At 47.3% G+C, this 16,844-nt stretch overlaps 1 protein-coding gene across 4 annotated transcripts in view; it reads left to right on the top strand.

Moving 5' to 3' along the window:
* The window catches only part of GAS7 (growth arrest specific 7), a 105,732-nt gene that overhangs the window by 53,513 nt on the left and 35,375 nt on the right, over positions 1 to 16,844 (top strand). For 3 of the 4 annotated variants that reach the window (XM_074921707.1, XM_074921708.1, XM_074921709.1), the window contains exons 3-5: positions 5,809 to 5,880; positions 8,185 to 8,270; positions 11,196 to 11,249. In XM_074921707.1, coding sequence (XP_074777808.1) covers positions 5,809 to 5,880; positions 8,185 to 8,270; positions 11,196 to 11,249 — 212 coding nt within the window. Of the gene's footprint in view, positions 1 to 5,808; positions 5,881 to 8,151; positions 8,271 to 11,195; positions 11,250 to 16,844 lie in introns of all 4 variants that reach the window. The other variant, XM_074921706.1, reaches the window with a different exon arrangement.

Genomic DNA, 16,844 nt, shown 5'->3' with positions numbered 1-16,844 from the left:
TTAGACCTGAAATGAGAGATCAGTGGATGGAAGGAATATAACCATGACCTACTCTAGTACCTCCTCTGCATAATATTTTTCCATCTCTCTGAGTCAGTTAAGGATCTTGGAAGCATTTAGTCTGTGGGTTGAGGTTTTTCTTTCATATCTCATCAGCTACGGTCAACACCTACTCCAGTTAAACTTATGAACTGCAGCTGAAATAGTAAGTCATCTGTGGAGTCACCTAAGAGATGTCAAGCATTTTTATTACACGTTTTTTCTCATACAGGTAAAATTTTTTAGTGGCAGTTTCCCTCTGATACAGGATGCCCTAGATAAAAGGTGGTATAGAAACCTGCCCTGGCAAAGTGGCCTAAAACCTAGAAAAAAACAAAGTGTGTCTCAGAAAATGCTGGAAATAGCATTATTATTACTACTAAGCCTGCGATAAAGGGCTCACTTCTGTTGCATGGTGTTTGCAAAAGGAGGTGCATAGTGCGGGTCCCAGTGCTCAATTTGAAAGATCAAGTAAGGACAACTGTCGACAGCTTTTCCCATGCTGATGCAGTAATGACAAGCACCTCTACCCTCAACACATGGACAGAAGATTTCAAGAACTATTGGATGGTGCCTGTCTCCATGGTGCTGTTTTGGGACTGAGGATAAAAGCTGTGTGGCAGCCTCAGTCTCTTTTTCATTGAACTGCCTGTAGGTTGGTGCTGGATTGCAGTTCTGACACTGCAACTCCTGCTGAACTAGCTCATGCACTACGTGGTGCTCTGCTTTCAGCACTTGTGAGATTGAATCTCATGTTTCATGCAGCTGCAAAGAGATTTGCATCTGTCACTTCTGCCTGCTTGTCTCTTCTCATTAGCTATGAGGGTGGAAGTAAAGGTCAGGGTCCTGGAAGGCTCATGGAGGAGTGTGACTTTGCAATGCAGTGTGAGGACACTGTAGAGGAAGGACCATGTTGCAGTGCAGAGGCTTGTGCATGGGCTGGTTATTTGGGTCTTTGAGCTGATGTTGCTCTACGTGACCCATATCAGGGTCACTACTACAAGACTCACTGGACCAAAATGTTGGAGCGCAAAGACAAAAGAGTTGCTCTGCTTCAATCAGGAGAGTCCTCAGACTCTGGCCTGTAGGATGTCAGGAGGGGAGTGCCGGGACAGTTCTTCTTGGCCTGGAGTCAGTTCTGTGAGACCTCCTCACTCCAATGAAACAAAATCTCCTTGTGCTACACATCCCCTACAGAATAGGAAGAAAACATTTTCATTGTACTGTCATTCACCCACTCCTTCTGCTTCTGAAGTTTTGAATGGTTCACTCCAGTCTCAGGGCACTGCAAGTGATTTCCGTTCATTACATACATAAACTCACACACACCCCCTGCCTTTCCTTTGGGCTGTTTTCTCCCACATATGAAGAAGTGAAGTGCCATGAAACCCTTTCTGATTCATCACAAATGTGGGGAAGATCTTAGAAAGGGGAGATAAGGTGCAAGAGCACTAACAGCACTTTGTTTCCGGCTGGCAAGCTGAGGTTTGCTTCCAGCAAAGCCAGCTGGAGCATGGTGGCTTCAAGCAGCCTGGAGGTTTGGACTGGAGTGTGCAGTAGTGTGCTGTTCAGAGAAACCTGTTTCCAAGGCAGGGCTGTTTGCAGTCCCTTCGACTCACAGGTCCAACCAATCTTTGCACTTTGGGGATCAATGCACAGGCTGCAAGCCTTGCTGAAAGCCTTTGGAGATGTAATGAAGCCGCAAAGGAAGGCTGGAAGGTTTGCAAACTGCCTGCACATATGGGTGAATCCTACATGCCATTGGCAAGAGTGAAGCGAAACCAAAGAGGATGAGGTAGGACTGTGGGGACTGCAAATATTGCTTCTAGTTCTGCATGTTTTCAGGGACAGTTTGGGAGAAGTTTGTGGGGTTTCTTCATGTGGCACTGAGGAGGAACATGTTCTGTTGCTGTTCTTCATCCATGTAAGAGTGACCTGTGCAGCCTGCACAGCTTCACGTTATTCAGGGCAGAAACTGGCCTTGGAGCTGCTCAGCATTAAAGATTTATTGCTCTTAAAACCAAAACAAACTCTAAATTTATTTATAAAGATGTGAGAAAGCACCAGTAATAGGGTGACACATTGTAGCTGCTACAGATCCTTAAGACCAGGGAAAGTTTCTGCACGGTAAACAAGCCAAGAGGTCCTCTGGCTTTGCCCCATTCTCGTAGTTTGGCCAGTGAAACTATGGGGCATTTAGCACTAGACATGGTATGATGCAGAGGTGCTAATTCCTGAAAGCAATATAAACACACTCAGGAGGGATTAAGATAGACCTTAAAGCCCTGATGTTTAGCTGATGTTGTATGTTTAGACTGGAAAGCAGCTGTTTTGACCTCAGAGCGCTACCAGATTCATGAAGGGACATGAAATTCTTTCTTCAGCTGCTACGCTTCAATCACAAAAATCATCTGCTTCAGGACCTCCTCAGAGGCTGTGTTTCTTGACTAGCATGATGTCCCAGAGTGTGTGGCTCTCTGAAAGCCTGACACATCATGTCATTTCTCATTCTGCCAAACAGATGCAGAGTGAACTTTCTTCCCCTAAACACCACAGGTTTCCACTTGCCTTTGGGAGGAAATGTTTAACCACATCTGTGGAAACCCTCTTTGGTTCTGTTGGCACATACAGCTTGTAACTGCTTTTCCTCTCACTACATCATTTCAGTTTGAACAAGTGGCTTTCTACTGTTTTGCTGTTCAGTAACTAATTTCCAGATATCTCCCAGGGCTGCAGGACTCTTTATGTTCACAGGCCTCCTTCGCAGTCCAGAGACTACTGATTATTCCTTCCCCTCACTGGCTAAATAGAATAATTAACACGTGGCTGATAAGGGAGGACAGAACTTGTCATTGCTGGTTACCAGTGCTAAAATACACTCTCACAGAGAGGTTTTAGCTTTACTCCAACATTGTCTCTGGAAAATTGGATGGGGTATAAAATCTTGTCCGATACTGAATCTATTCCTAATAGCAGTGATCACTGTTCTACCGCAGGGTTACAAGTAGTCTTCAGATTTTCCAAGCATCAGGATCAAAGTTCTGCTTGGCTATATCAAACAGGCGTTATCTCTCACCAAGCCTCTTCTGTGTAGTTGTGGAAAAAAATCACCCACCCACCCCACCCCCCATTCACTTCTAATCACGACTACGCTGCAGAGAAATCTGTAACGTTACAGTATGATCTTGGTAAATGTAGCTGCTTCCAGTAGATGGCATTACAGCAGTGTAGTCCTCATCGAGGTTAGTTCCATCCCTGCTTGGACTGACAGAATAATCCCTCTGTCACTCAGTGCACAGAAGCAATTTTTTTTTTATCTTAACACTCAAAATAAATGGGGTTAAAAAACAGTCTTTTTATTTTCTACCCAATAAAAGATGTTATTTTTATTGCATTTTTTAATTTATTTTTCAATGTGCGTAACTCCACAATCACTTTATTTTAGAAAATTCATCAAGACACTGAGTGTTTTGGGCTGTATTCACAAATATGCTAACCACTGGGCACTGCTCTTTCATGTATAAAATTTCTGCCCTCACGTTATATACCTGGTCATTCTGTATGGCAGAGGGGAAGAATCACTTCACATCAGCTCCACAGCATCTGGCAGGCAAAGTAGAGATCAGTTACAAGAAGCAGCTAGTAATTTTAACTGATTCATTACATTTCAGATGTGTTTGTTGGGTTTTTAGGTACATTCCTCTGTGCAATCTCAAAAATGCAAAAATACTGTAGACAGATATGCATAAAAAACCCAAGCCAGATATGAAGGTAACTGGTTTTACTGCTAATGTCAAAGTAGGTTCTGACAAAAACATGTTACCCCACTGACTGCGCTTGGGCACAGCATGAGTGAACATCACAACCCCTCCACACAGATCTCCAAAAGCTATTTTTTAAAACATTTGTCTTCAAGTCAATTCACTTATATTATTCATTAATCACCAATTTACATTAGAAAAAAAAATTACCAGAAGCGTGGGTAGCACATTCCATTGTTTACTCTGCATTACAATGAATGTAAATTAGAATTTGTCTTTATTTAACCATACACTTCTCTATTTTAAGCCAAGACAAGCTGACTCATAAAAGACAAATCTTAGCCTTTGATTTTCCTTTTGTTTAGTTACAACACATTCCAATTTTTCCTTATTGACCTAGCATGGAATTTATTAACCCAATTCACAAAAAGCAGAGTAAAATTTAAATATTTCCCCATGATTCATCAAGCTTCTAAATCCACCAGGTTTTTGCACTTGCAAGGAAAGGAAGCTCAAAGTGGTTTTCTTTGCAAGCAAAACCATGCAGTGACTTGGGGAGAAGGGGAAGCATGACATGTGTCTCAAGGATTTGGGCATGATAGGTTTGGGGGTTGGACCTTCCCCCATTTGGGATCTGTATTCCTGAGTCCTTTCCTGAAACAAGGAACCGAACGCAACCCTTGAGGACATCGGTATGTGTATACATGTGCATGAATGTATATATATAGACAGATAAACCAGCACTCCCTCTTTGCCTAACAGGCCTTTTATGGTTCCTAAAGCATGTTACCATCCTGTTTGTTGCTCAGATAAGCACTCACCAAGGATAGGAGGCCTTATGTGCCCCGATGGAAGTGCAGACTGCCAACCCTAAACCATTACGCCCACAGGCTCTCTCAGCCTCTCCTGCTCCATTGCCACTTAACCATATTCATCCAGAATACTGAGAGATGGCAAGATTTCAGGCTTTGGCAGGGTTAGGTGACTGTTTGATGGGATTTTGGGAATGACAGTTTCAAATGAAGTGGCCAAAGTAGTCCTTTGACTTGATCACGCTGACTTCTGTATTTTCTTATTTGATACTGGCAGTCAGTATTATTTATTTGGTTTGGTACCACTATGTTTATTCAAAAAGAATGGTGGCTTGGGCTTTCAGCTAGACTTCTGCAGAAGTCGCTCTTCTAACTCCACTGTCTGCTCTTTGCAACTTCTACAAAGTTTTGCAATTAAATCTTCTGTGTTTAGCATGTGGTCAAAAAAAATTTTCCATTTGCTGAGAAAATGAGCAGAATGGCTAAACTACAGTGGAAACTGAGGGGAAAAGCAGCAGCAGTCTTCTGAGTATCAAACTGGAGTGACATACATTTGCCCGTCCCAGCTGCCGAAGGATCTGAGTGGAAAGAATGAAATTTGCCAGGGAAATAGCTTTTTTGAGGATAAAACCTGCTACAGTCTCTGTATATGTCACCAAAACCACATCTCTGAGTCATTCACAGCTGCCTTTCACACAGAGAGTGGGGGCAACGGCACTGCCACCGCCTGGTCCTTGTCCCCAGGGCCAGGGCCGGAGCGGCTGCACCGCGGCTGGAGGGGGGGCAGGTCTGTGTCAGCAGGGGCTGCGGGAGGGACCCTGGGCTGGGCTTAACTGAGCCTGCTGGGGCTGTCTGCGCTGTCACGGCAGCACACAGGCAGGGTCTGCCCTACAGCTGTATCTCTGCTTTCGGCCAAGCAGGTGCCCTGGGGCAGACCTGCTCTGGAAGAACCAGGGAGACAGCTCCCAGTCTGCTCAATTTCCAGCCATCCCAGCTGGTTGCCAAGGGAGCCCGGGCTGGGGAGTGACAGAGAGAGAGGAGAGGAGATGGGAAGTGCAGTGAGGTGCAGGCACCTATAGGGTGAGAACCAGATTCATTGAAGACTGAGGGTCCGACCATTTGTATGTGTGCGATAGATGTAAGCGGTGCGTGTGCAAGGCCCCCATCACCCTTACAATGATGTTTCCCTTCAACAGAAACGACCTGGGAGCGGCCAAGCAGTGTGCCCGGGACTCCAAAGAGCCCTGTGTCACAGAAGAGTTCTGCAGGTACTGTTTGATGCTGTGCTTTACCACTGCACTGGGTGAATCTGCTTCTCTACCACACAGCAGAGCAAAGGAAAATGCTGTGATTACCTGGGATGTAGACTTAACAGACACGGTCATGGAGTGTAGCAGAGTGAACATGGTGGGGCTTTCACGTCTGATACATCTTCTTGCCTGTTGTTTCCCTACTGATGCATCTTCCGGCTGGTTTCCTGCAGTGTCTGCTCAGAGCTTAGATGGCTCCTTCCTGGGAGAGCAGAGGCAGATGATGGCCCAGCGAGCCAGCGGGGCTGCCAGCTCTGGGAGGACAGGACAGGCTGCCTTTCCCAGCCCTGCTTTCTGCTGGGGCAGGGAAACATGGGCTGGCTGGAGCTCTTCCATGCGGAGCACGTGTGCACAATGAAGCGTTTTGGCATGTGGTAGCTAGAGTTGACCACTTCACCTCTGTCCTGACGTGAAGTTACAGTAAATCAAGTAACAGAGAATCAGCTGTATAACTATACTGAAAAGCTCTGTGTACTGCAGAAAGGCAAAGCAGAGCAAAAATTACTCTAGAATAAAAAGTGTTCAGTGAAGAGGCCATTGCTGCCATCTAACTAAATAATGCAGTCTAGAAGATGTTTTTTGTAGTATTTTTTCAAACTAATGCCACTCTTTATCAGCAGAGCTGAGTGGGAAGATGTTTGATGGTTGCACATTTTGTTGTGACCAAAGGACTTGTAATGTAGTTGTGTATCTTGTTTTAACCCTACTTTGAGCATTATTCTTTGCTCAGTGTATTCCAAAAATAAAAATACCTACAGCTGTATACATGAACCATAAACATCTTACAAGGCTTGCTATCTTGACGTGAAAAGCTCAAAGCCCATCTCCATTAAACCAGTGCTTTCTACATATGTGGTGGGTTGACCCTGGCTGGACACCAGGTGCCCACCAAAGTCACTCTATCACTCCCTCTTCTCAGCTGCACAGGGGGAAGAAAATATGACAAAAGGTTCATGGGTTCAGATAAGGACAGGGAGATCACTCAGCAATTACCACCACAGGCAAAGCAGACTCAACGTGGGAAAATTAATTTAAAACCCAAATCTGGAAACACCTTCCCCCCACCCCTCTGTTCTTCCTAGGCTCAACTTCACTCCTGATTTTCTCTACCTCCTCGCCTCCCGAGCTGTGCAGAGCGATGGGGAATGGGGATTGTGATCAGTTAATCACGTGTTGCCTTTGCTGCTCCTTCCTCCTAGGGGACTCCTCACTCTCTTCCCCTATTCCAGCATGGGGTCTCTCCCATGGGAGACAGTCCTCCATGAACTTCTCCAACATTTGTCCTTCTCATGGGCCACAGTTCTTCATGAACTGTTCCAGCATGGGTCCCCCACAGGGTCACAAGTCCTGCCAGCAAACCTGCTCCAGTGTGGTCTTCTCTCTCCATGGCATGGGCTTCCGACGGGGTCGCAGCCTCCTTCAGGCATCCCCCTGCTCTGCTGTGGGGTCCTCCCCGGGCTGCAGGTGGAGATCTGCTCCCTGTTCCCCTCCCTGGGTGCAGGCACAGCTGCCCCACGGGCTGCAGGGGAACCCCTGCTCCAGGCCCAGAGCCCCTCCTGCCCTCCTTCTGCACTGACCCTGGGGCCTGCAGAGCTGTTTCTTTCACATATTCTCACTCCTCTCTCCAGTTGCAGTTTCTATTGCACAGGGTTTTTTTCCCCCTTCTTAAGTATGTTATCCCAGAGGTGCTACCACCATTGCTGATGGGCTCGGCCTTGGCCAGCAGCAGTTCTGTTTTGGAGCCGGCTGGTGTTGGCTCTATCAGACTTGGGAAGCTTCTATCAGCTTCTCACAGAAGCCACCCTTGTAGCCCCCCCACTACTAAAACCTTGCCACACAAACCCAATACAACATACCCTACTTCTTCAAACACATAGTTTTACCAAATAGTGATATGGGAACTGTTTTGAGTTTGGGGGTCTCTTTTTCTTGGCTCTTTCCAGCCCAGTAACTCCTGTCATAACTGCGGACAAGACCCTGCTGCAGGATCCTGTGGGTGGAGTGGGCCCATCAGCCAAGCTTCTGTAGAGTCCGGTTCTGGGGCCTTTCTGGGTTGGAGCTAACATGTCACACTGCTGGCCTCTTGGGATGGGGAGAAGCATCCATACTTTCTTAGGCTGGAGGTCTAAGTCACACTGGTGACTCAAAAAAGGCACTGTGATTTATATTTGTATATTCAATTATGTGATCGGGTTTTTAAATGTGTAATTATTAGTTTTCTACCAGCAGCAAGCCTCCTAACTTTCTATCTGTTCTTAACAGTGAATGGCTACCACATCTCTGGGACCCCAGTACACCAGCTTGACTCTGGTCATATGAGCCTCCGAAAAGCCAGTGGGGACCCCCAGGTAAGTTTTGGGGAAAAAGGCAAACAGTAATATCCAAGAATAAATAGGTCTTCACTTAAGTCATTTAGGAATCCGTACAGAGCAGGAGCTCAAGAGGCATTTTCTTTTAGAAATTGTCAGATCAGACAGATTTGTTGCATCCAGGATAGTCTTTGTGTCTAACTCGTAAAACAGCACAAAATGCCAAGATACTTTGGATTTTTTTGTGCTATCACTCATTTCTGAAAAATCCACCAGGCCACTTCAGTCACTATTAACAACCCTACAAATTTTCCTGTCACTACAGCCTGAAGCCTGGGCCTGTCTCCAGCACAGTCCTCTCTCTAGACTTCCACATCTGCCCATGTCTGTATCTCATTGTATTTTCTTGCAGCTCCAGCTTTCCTTCCCAAAGACAGTATTCACAAAGAATTTGTCTGAAGCTTTTTTCTCAATTACTTCATCTATTCCTGCATGTCCTTTTACAGGCACTCCTCTGTGCCTTACATAGCCTGTGCCTCACCCATCTCATCACCCCAGGCTAGTGTTCAAGACGCTGACCCGTGGACAGCCGGTCTCCCCTGCCTGTTTGTGCAAATTTTCAATAAATAACCCTGCACTGTTTCTTGCACCAGTTCATGTCCCTGGGAGAGTCTTCCCCGCAGGTCTGCAGATGCAGCACAGGGCCCTCTTCCAGCTCCTTCCATGAAACTCTTCGTTCCCTGCCAAAACAGCAACACTTGAATAGCTGGTGGGTTTCACTCTCATTGGTTATGTTTCCCTGCCTGCTGACGTTTTTCTCCCGGTGGTACTGGACCCGAGTTCTCTGTTTTATTTCTACATTAACTAGTAGGTACTTCTGCGGTGCAGCTCCTTAAATACTCCCAGTGAAATGTCTGTCTGATTTGCGTGCTGCAACGATGATGACCAGGTTGCCTGTTGCTCTCAGTGTCCCTCTGATGTTCCCTATTTGTCTGTTTTCTGTTGTCTGCCAACTGTCCTTCCTTGCCTCAACCCACTTTCTCACCCACTGCCTCCTAGGTAGTGGTCTTCAGTTCTGCCCTCATGTGTGTTGTTTCAGCTAAGTCAGCATTTCTGGTTTTGCTTCCCCACCAGTGGATTCATGGCATCTCCCATGACACAGTCCAGCACTTTGGACTCCCTGTTCCTTCCACATCAACCATCTTGCACTTAACTGCCTGTGTGCTTCTTCTCTGAGCAGTTTGCACAGGCTGGAGGTAGAGCATGTGGGCACCTAAACTAGGTCAAAAGCATTTTAGAAACTGGTGTAGTGCATTACCAGACACCCCTGTCCACACGTCTGCTGTGACTCCTTCAGAGAACCCGTATAAACTTGCAGGCTGTGACTTCCTTTATAAAAAGCTATGTTAATCTTTGTGCAAAGTATTTAATTTCTCAAGGTATCTGATTCACAATGTTTGTGCAGTTGGCTTGGCACACAAGTCAGATTAACTGACTCCCCCAGAACCTCCTTTGTAAGAACTTTTGCCACTATCCATTTTTACAGTGCTGAGTCTGACTCAAGCTTACAGCCACCTTTTTGGTCAAATTCGCATCTGAGATAACATGGGGAGTCCATTGTCACATTCACTGGTTTGCTCAGCTGACTCAGCCATCAGACTGACAAAAATCCCTTTCATAACTTTTCTCATTGACTGCAGCAGCCTCCATGATACTTCCTTTCCATTGCTGCTTTATTACAGGTCTTTCCAAAGTGAAGTCCTGGCTTCTTTCTTGCTTTGAACCCGTAACTAGTTCTGAATTTGTAACTAGCTGCTGGTGCCATTAATTCTAAGCGCATCCTGGGTCCACGCCCGCTTGGGAGCCTGCTTTTCCTGTGAGCTCTGGCTGCTTTTTCAGGAGAGTCCTTAGTAAGGGGAACATCCGACTATGAACTGGTGGTTGCAAGAAGCTGTTCTCTGCATCCTCAAACTCTCACACGCTTTGGCCAGTCACTCTCCTGCTTGCCTGTCTCAGGCCATCCCAAGCTGCTTTGCCTTGACTGCCTCCTTGTCTGTTCCTGGCACAGGCCGTCTCCTGCTGCAGAGCAGCTCCCAGACATTCTCCAGGACGCTTTCTTAGACCTGGGTGGCAGCCATCGTGCAAACAAATGCTGGCAAAACCCCTCAGGCAAGCTGAGCCACATTTCTTGGAAACAGGTCAAGGGGGAGAAGGCCACGACGGAGAACAACAGGGAGCTGTGCTGTGCCGGGCACGGGGCCAGGCCTTGTTTACGGCTTCCTAGAGAGCGGCTCAATGCCGCCTGTCCAGGTTGTCACAACTGCCGCCAAGGGAGCAGCAGCGCGGCCCCGCTGGCCGCGGCCCGGGGCAGGCCCGGCGCTGCCTCCGCCTGGACGCCGGCCTCGGGTTGTAGCCCGAGGGCTGCGGGCGCGGCCCCCCCGCGCGTGTCTCCGCGGGGCCACTGGGGCCGCGGAGCTAGCGCAGGGGGACGCGCGGAGCGGAGCCCGCGGCACCGTCGGCGGCCGCTGCCGGGAGCGAGCCCGCACGCTGCGGGTCGGCTGCCGCCGGGGCGGCAGGAGCGCGGGCGGCGGGGCAGGGCCGCACCTCCTCAGCCGCGGCTCGGCCACGGCCACCCCTCAGCGCCCGGCGCGGCGGAGGCGGGAGGCGGGAGGCGGGAGGCGGGAGGCGGGGCGCCGGGCCGGGGCCACCCCAAGCGCTCGGCCGGCGGCGGGGCGGGGGCCCGGCTGGAGCCCGGCCCGCCATTGGCCGCGCGGGCTGTCGGCGGCGAGGGGAGGCGGCCTGGGGGGCAGCGGCACCGCCCGCAGCTCCCCCGCCAGCCGCGCCGAGCCGCCGAGCCGCGCCGCCGAGCCGAGCCGCGCCATGGGGTCCGCCTAGCGCCGGCCCGCGCCCGCCATGCTGGGCTCCGAGAGCGGCCGTGACGCTGCGCCCCGCTTGTCTCCACAGGCCCCGGGATCCCCGGCGGCGCCGCGGCGGCAGAGCAAGGAGAGCAGCCTGACGGTGAGTCCGGGGGGCGGGCGGGCAGAGCCTCCACCGCGAGAAATCCTGGTGTTTAAACACTAGTCAGTGAGGGGCTCAAGGGGGGCTTCGGGGTCTCTGACCCGGGTGGGATTCCAGCATCATTTTCCCTGTGATTCTGCCGTTCTGGGGTGAGCCGGAGGTAAGGACGGACCGAGGAAGAGGAGCACGTGTGCTCCAGAGGTGCTGGCTGTGGACCAGGTGCCCTGAAAAAACTTCCTCATCTGGTAACCACACACCCCCCCCCCGCCTTTGTATTTGAAGAACCACTGAAAGCTTAGAAAAATACAAACTCGAGAAGATGGATCAATGTCCTGCCAAGACATAAGCTGTATTTTTTTCTCAGAGAGGTTTTGGAAGGTATTTTTCTGTGCCAGATTGTCCAAGTGAAGATTTCTGATGAGAAGTATCAGCAAAGATTTCAGGTTTTGATATGAGGTTAATTTTATATTTGCTTTTTAATATTAGTAATATGTCTGACTCAAGATGTTCTCAGTACCGTGTTTACAGATATTAATATCGTTAGTATGCCTGGTGGCCTCATCTGGGACACAGTTTGCATTTCTGGACTCCTCAGTGCAGGACAGATGTTTAAAAACAGGACGGAATCGAAATTGATTAATGAAAGTGGCTGAGAATAGAAGGGTTTATTTAAAAGAAAATAATAAAGAAGATAAATGAGCAGATAAATGAATTGCAATGCTAAAGGAGAGGCAATAAACATGTTTACAGCTGCAAGCACTGGCAGGGTATAAAATCCCAGAGAACAAAAGGAATGATTTAATTGTTATACATCATTGTTAAGTGTTACGATGAGGAGGAGATTCTTGTCTGTATTACCACATGCAGCCTGTTGATTTATCTGCCGGTGGGCATGATTCCCTGGGTTTCTGGTGACAGGGACAAGGGTTCAAAAGGAGCACGAGGAGGTGTCTCTGATTGCAGTGCTGGTCAGTCGTTGCCACATAGGTGCAGTTTTCTGGGGAAAAAAATCTTCAGTAGTTGGTTATCAAAATCAGTTGTTATGAATAAAAAACGTTGTTACTGTTAATTAGTGTATTGAGAGAGTGGGATGTCATGAAGTAAATTTACATTTGTTGGTTTGGACAGATTTGCAAATGTCGCAGGAAATCAGCTGCAGGGCTTCCAGGGCCGTAGTGCCTGGGGCTGGAAACGTGTCTGGGGCACCTAATGCAGCCCACTGCCCGCCTGGGACAGAGGGGCAGGAGCAAACTGGGGGCTGAACATCATGTCCAGAGGGACTAGACACGGTCCTGGGGCGAGGTGCACTGGGTCGCTGGGGACAGCATGAGCGACAGTGCTTGTGTTTCTGAAATACTGCTTACGGGGGTGAGGGCTCAGGCTGTTCACTGAGGGTGGTTTTCATTGTCGTATTTGCTGGCCCATGTGCCATCTTGTAGCATCTGCAAAGCAAGAAGGTGTTGTGTGTTATGTCAGGGTCACTGACTGTGTGTTTCTCCAGCAGAAGTCTGAAGTTTTGAAGTGCGATGCACCAGACAGAAAAACCAAGCTGAATTTAACAGCTCTTTGGTCCAAGCCATTGCCTGCATCAAGGAACCATTGTGAAAAACAGTATTTTCATATGGAGTATACAGAGCTGTAAAGCAATGTAATTTTTCCCCCTGTCTCCTAGGAGGTTATATTTGTTCAGTACCACTCAAGCTGATGTTGGGATGTTCTGGTTAACAGAGCTGCGGGGCACGTCTTTAGCTTGCTGTCATACGATTTTTCCTGGTCTGTAGCAGTGCTCAGGCAGAAGTTGTTCTTGCAGAGGGGAATTTTGTGATTAACTTTGTGGGTCTCAGTCTACTACACCTCCTCCCAAACTGAAATCCTGGGATATGCAAACTGCAGACATCAGGTGAAGTCCAGCCTGACCAGCGGCCTCAGCCTACCTGTCTCTGTTTTACCACTTTCAGCAGAGGGTGGGAGTTCATTGCCGTCTGCCTCCTCTACATCCAGATAGCCGCTTGGGAGCACAGCTTCTGGAAATCCTGAAGGCGGGTGGGAGCTGGAGTATTTCTCATCTATATGCACCCAACAAGAAGAGTATGGTGTTTTCTCTTTGGTAAATGAATGTTACTAACACTGTGTTTTCTTTGGAAGGGAAAACCCTGCTGGGTTATATCAGAGGCAGTTACGAAACGGCCGCTTGCACAAATTATTGATGCTGACTTAGGAAGCAGCAGTGCCGGTCTGTGGTCTGTGTTGATTTTGCAGTGAGTTTCAAGGTACACTCATTAATTTTAGGCTGCGTGGTTTGCTGTCTGATTCCTGAAGAGCTGTCTCTCTGGCCTTGAGTTGCTGTGGAAGCAGAAGCTCCTTTACCATAGGTGAGGGAGAGTTAAAGGGAGGAGGTACAAGGGGGTATTGACAGGGACAGAGCTATGTCTCAACTGAAGAGCAAGAAACCCATCTGATGATACAGTATTTCTGAGTGTGGGTTTCTTTCTGAAAAATGTTTTAGTGCCTTGTCAAGATACAGCATGACTTGAAAAATGCTGGCGTTTGTATTGCGTATGTTGGACACAGATGAACATGTGAGGCAGATGGGAAGAGGGGCAGCCTATACGCAGTAACTTGGTATTTTCTGCTGCTGTGCTCTGCATCAGACACAACGTGACGAACGCAGGATGAGGCTGCATGTTCAGCACCGTCCTTCCTTCTGCCCTGGGGCTCACCGCATGGTAGAAATTGTCAGAAATTCCCTACTCTGACAGGCACAGACCAAATTGTCTCTGGACCTTTCTATGGATAGACCAAATAAAGAGGGCTTCTCAACACTTTTGGCAGAATCTTATCTTTGAAATAAGAAGTGTATCAACTGACTTTGTTAACAGTCAGGACTTCAGTTCTGTGTTCTCCCTTTCGGTCGTACCACAGCTGCAGCATCACCCTGCCAGCTCTAAAACATCATGCAGACTCATGATGTTGAAGCTACCTAGACACAGTCTAGGCATTCTTGGGCTTCCCTGTCTGGAGTTAAAACTGTACAAGCCTTTGTCTGTTCGTAAACTCTTCTGAGATCTCCAGCCTTTGTATTTGGCTTGTTTTACCCAAACGGTTCCATTTGACAGGTGAACTCATTACATCTAGTGGAGTTGACCATTGTACTTTTCAGGTCTCAGCTGAAATTGTAAAGCAGATACTGAAGTCAGGCAGTCTGACACAGCTGTGCTGTGTTTAAAGTGCTGTGAATGTGCAGAAATCAGGAAAAATAATCTGCGTTTTTAAGTTGAAGAAATGAGCAAGAATGTTGCCCTGCTTTAGTCACTTTAGCACGGCACAGCAAGCTCACCCACTGTCTGCTGATTTATTTATATAGTGTCTTATGTAATAAACATGTACTTGATTATCTAAGCCTAGATCAAATTATTCTTGCTTTATTCATGTTGCTTGGCAATGTCTCATTTACTGGTGAATGCCAGTAGCAACTTCAAAGCTTCCAGAGGACTTTGAAATCCATGAAATGAATGTGTGTGTCCAACACAACAAAGGTCCTTGTTCTTGTGTGCACCGCTCTTGTACAGATCCTGCGTGCTCACCTGCCTCCCTGTGACGTTCTTCCTCTGTCACCCTTTTGCATCTCAGACATAATCGAGAGTCGCCTACAATGTCAACAGCTCATTTTGCCATCACTGCCATTGTATTCATGTGAAATACGAGCTGGAATATTTAACTGCTAAGAGTATAATTGCTTTTTCTCATGATCAGTATACAGGCAAAAGTATTTTAATCTCTCGACTGAGTTTGGTACACAGCAGGCAGCTCAAAAGAAGTGCATCAGTTTGTGTTGCTTGTGTAGTTTCTTCTCTCCCCACATCGAGCCTTGTTTCCATGTTTCTCACAGCACGTCTTCTCTGGCTGTGCACCATCTCCTAGCCTTGGTGACAGAGTGGCTCTCTCACACAGGTTTTATGGTGCCACTTGTGTCCAGTGGCAGCTGGAAGGACAGGCTGCTGTCTGCAACGTGTTGCTGAGCTTATACTTGGAGTACACCTTGCTGGTGTCCTGTCATTAATTTTGCTTTGTTGCAAGCTGACAACAGCCATTATTTTTATTAGTGAAGAGGCTGGATGAGAACTTAATATCAGGGTGAAGCTGATTATCACCCTGGTTGTCCCAGTGGAGCCTGTGCAAATGTAATGCAGGTCATAAGGCCTTGTTTTCTCTTAAAGTTATGTGACTCCATCATTAGCTGAGGTACGTGTTTTAATTTGTTTTGTTTCTTACTGGCATTACAGCTGTAATAGCTTCTGAATGCTTTTGTTCAGGCTTTTTTGGCTAGTCAGCATTGTTGAAAGAGATTAGCACTGCGATGGTATATCCTGTTGTTCGAATCTGGACCTTGTACATAGCCTGACTGGCTTGAGAACAGTTGTCCTTCATGATTAGTGACAGCAGGGATCCCTTGCACAGGGAAGGGACGTCACTGTGGGACTAATAGAGCTATTTAATGCTGCCAAACATCTCAAGATGCTTTGGCATCAGTCAGAACTAAGCTGGTGAACCAGAGTGATTTTTTTTTCAGCTATCTTAGATTTTAGAAACAAGAAAAGGAGCATTTCAGAGTGAGGATGGGGGGAGAGGGTGAGATGTGGTCACTGCACTACTGATGTATGGCTGTGTCCTGCTCAGTGCCAGCCTGGTGTTCCCCTCCCTGCTGGGAAACCCTGAAAGGTTTTAGAAATTTTCAGCAATAAGATCCAAGAGCTCTTGTTTAAGAAATCTAAAAGAAAGAGTCACAGGATTTGCTACGCAGTTGTGCATAACTTTTAGTAATGTTTCTAGAGTTTTGAAAATTTTTGTGCCCCCTCTGGGACTTTGTGTAGAAAACTCTAAGTTACGTTAAGTTCTGTTGTTCTGTTTATCACATCAATAATCCTTTTTTAAATTTTTTTTTTTAAGATTGAATAAGCTTCTGCTTGCTTGCTTTTTTTTTTTTTTTTTTTTAATTCTGACACCACTTTCCTTTTAAATGTGATACTAGACCCTCATGACTTTTTCTAGACAATTCAGCATCATTTCTGGACAGTTAAATATAAGCTTCTGAGAAGTGAAGAATGTTTGATCTATTCATCAAACTTTGAGTCTGATGTATTCTTTGAGAAACATGTGAATTAACCCTACTCTCATCACCTGGTGAATGTGCACTCACCATTCCTCCTCTTGCAGCATGTGTGGATGTGGTACGCTGCATTCAGCCCGCTGCAGTGGGAGCCCTTCACCAGCCCGAGTGTGGGCATTTCCAGTGACCCTGTGTTTATTTCTTCAGGACATTAGTGATGTAATGGAGAGTCTTAAAGTTGCTTCCCGTCGACACAGATTTAGTTTTTGTGAAACAGGTGCTTTTTTTAGCAGGGAATAGGAATTTTCCTTGCAGTTTCCCTGTGCAGATTTTTAAGCTGCAGGAAAAAACTTGTGTGTGCACTGTACATGCTTCCTGCTGCGCATCACCTCCATGTCCTGGTGTGCAGTGCTATGATGCCCAGTCTTCTGGTAAAAGCTGCAAAATGCAATTAGGTGCCTATTTCCCCCCTTTCTCATGATCCAGTG

Source organism: Athene noctua, chromosome 18 (assembly GCF_965140245.1).
Source record: "Athene noctua chromosome 18, bAthNoc1.hap1.1, whole genome shotgun sequence".
NCBI lineage: Eukaryota > Metazoa > Chordata > Aves > Strigiformes > Strigidae > Athene > Athene noctua.
Note: the sequence above shows the minus strand (reverse complement) of the source record. Positions and strands in the feature narration are given on the sequence as shown.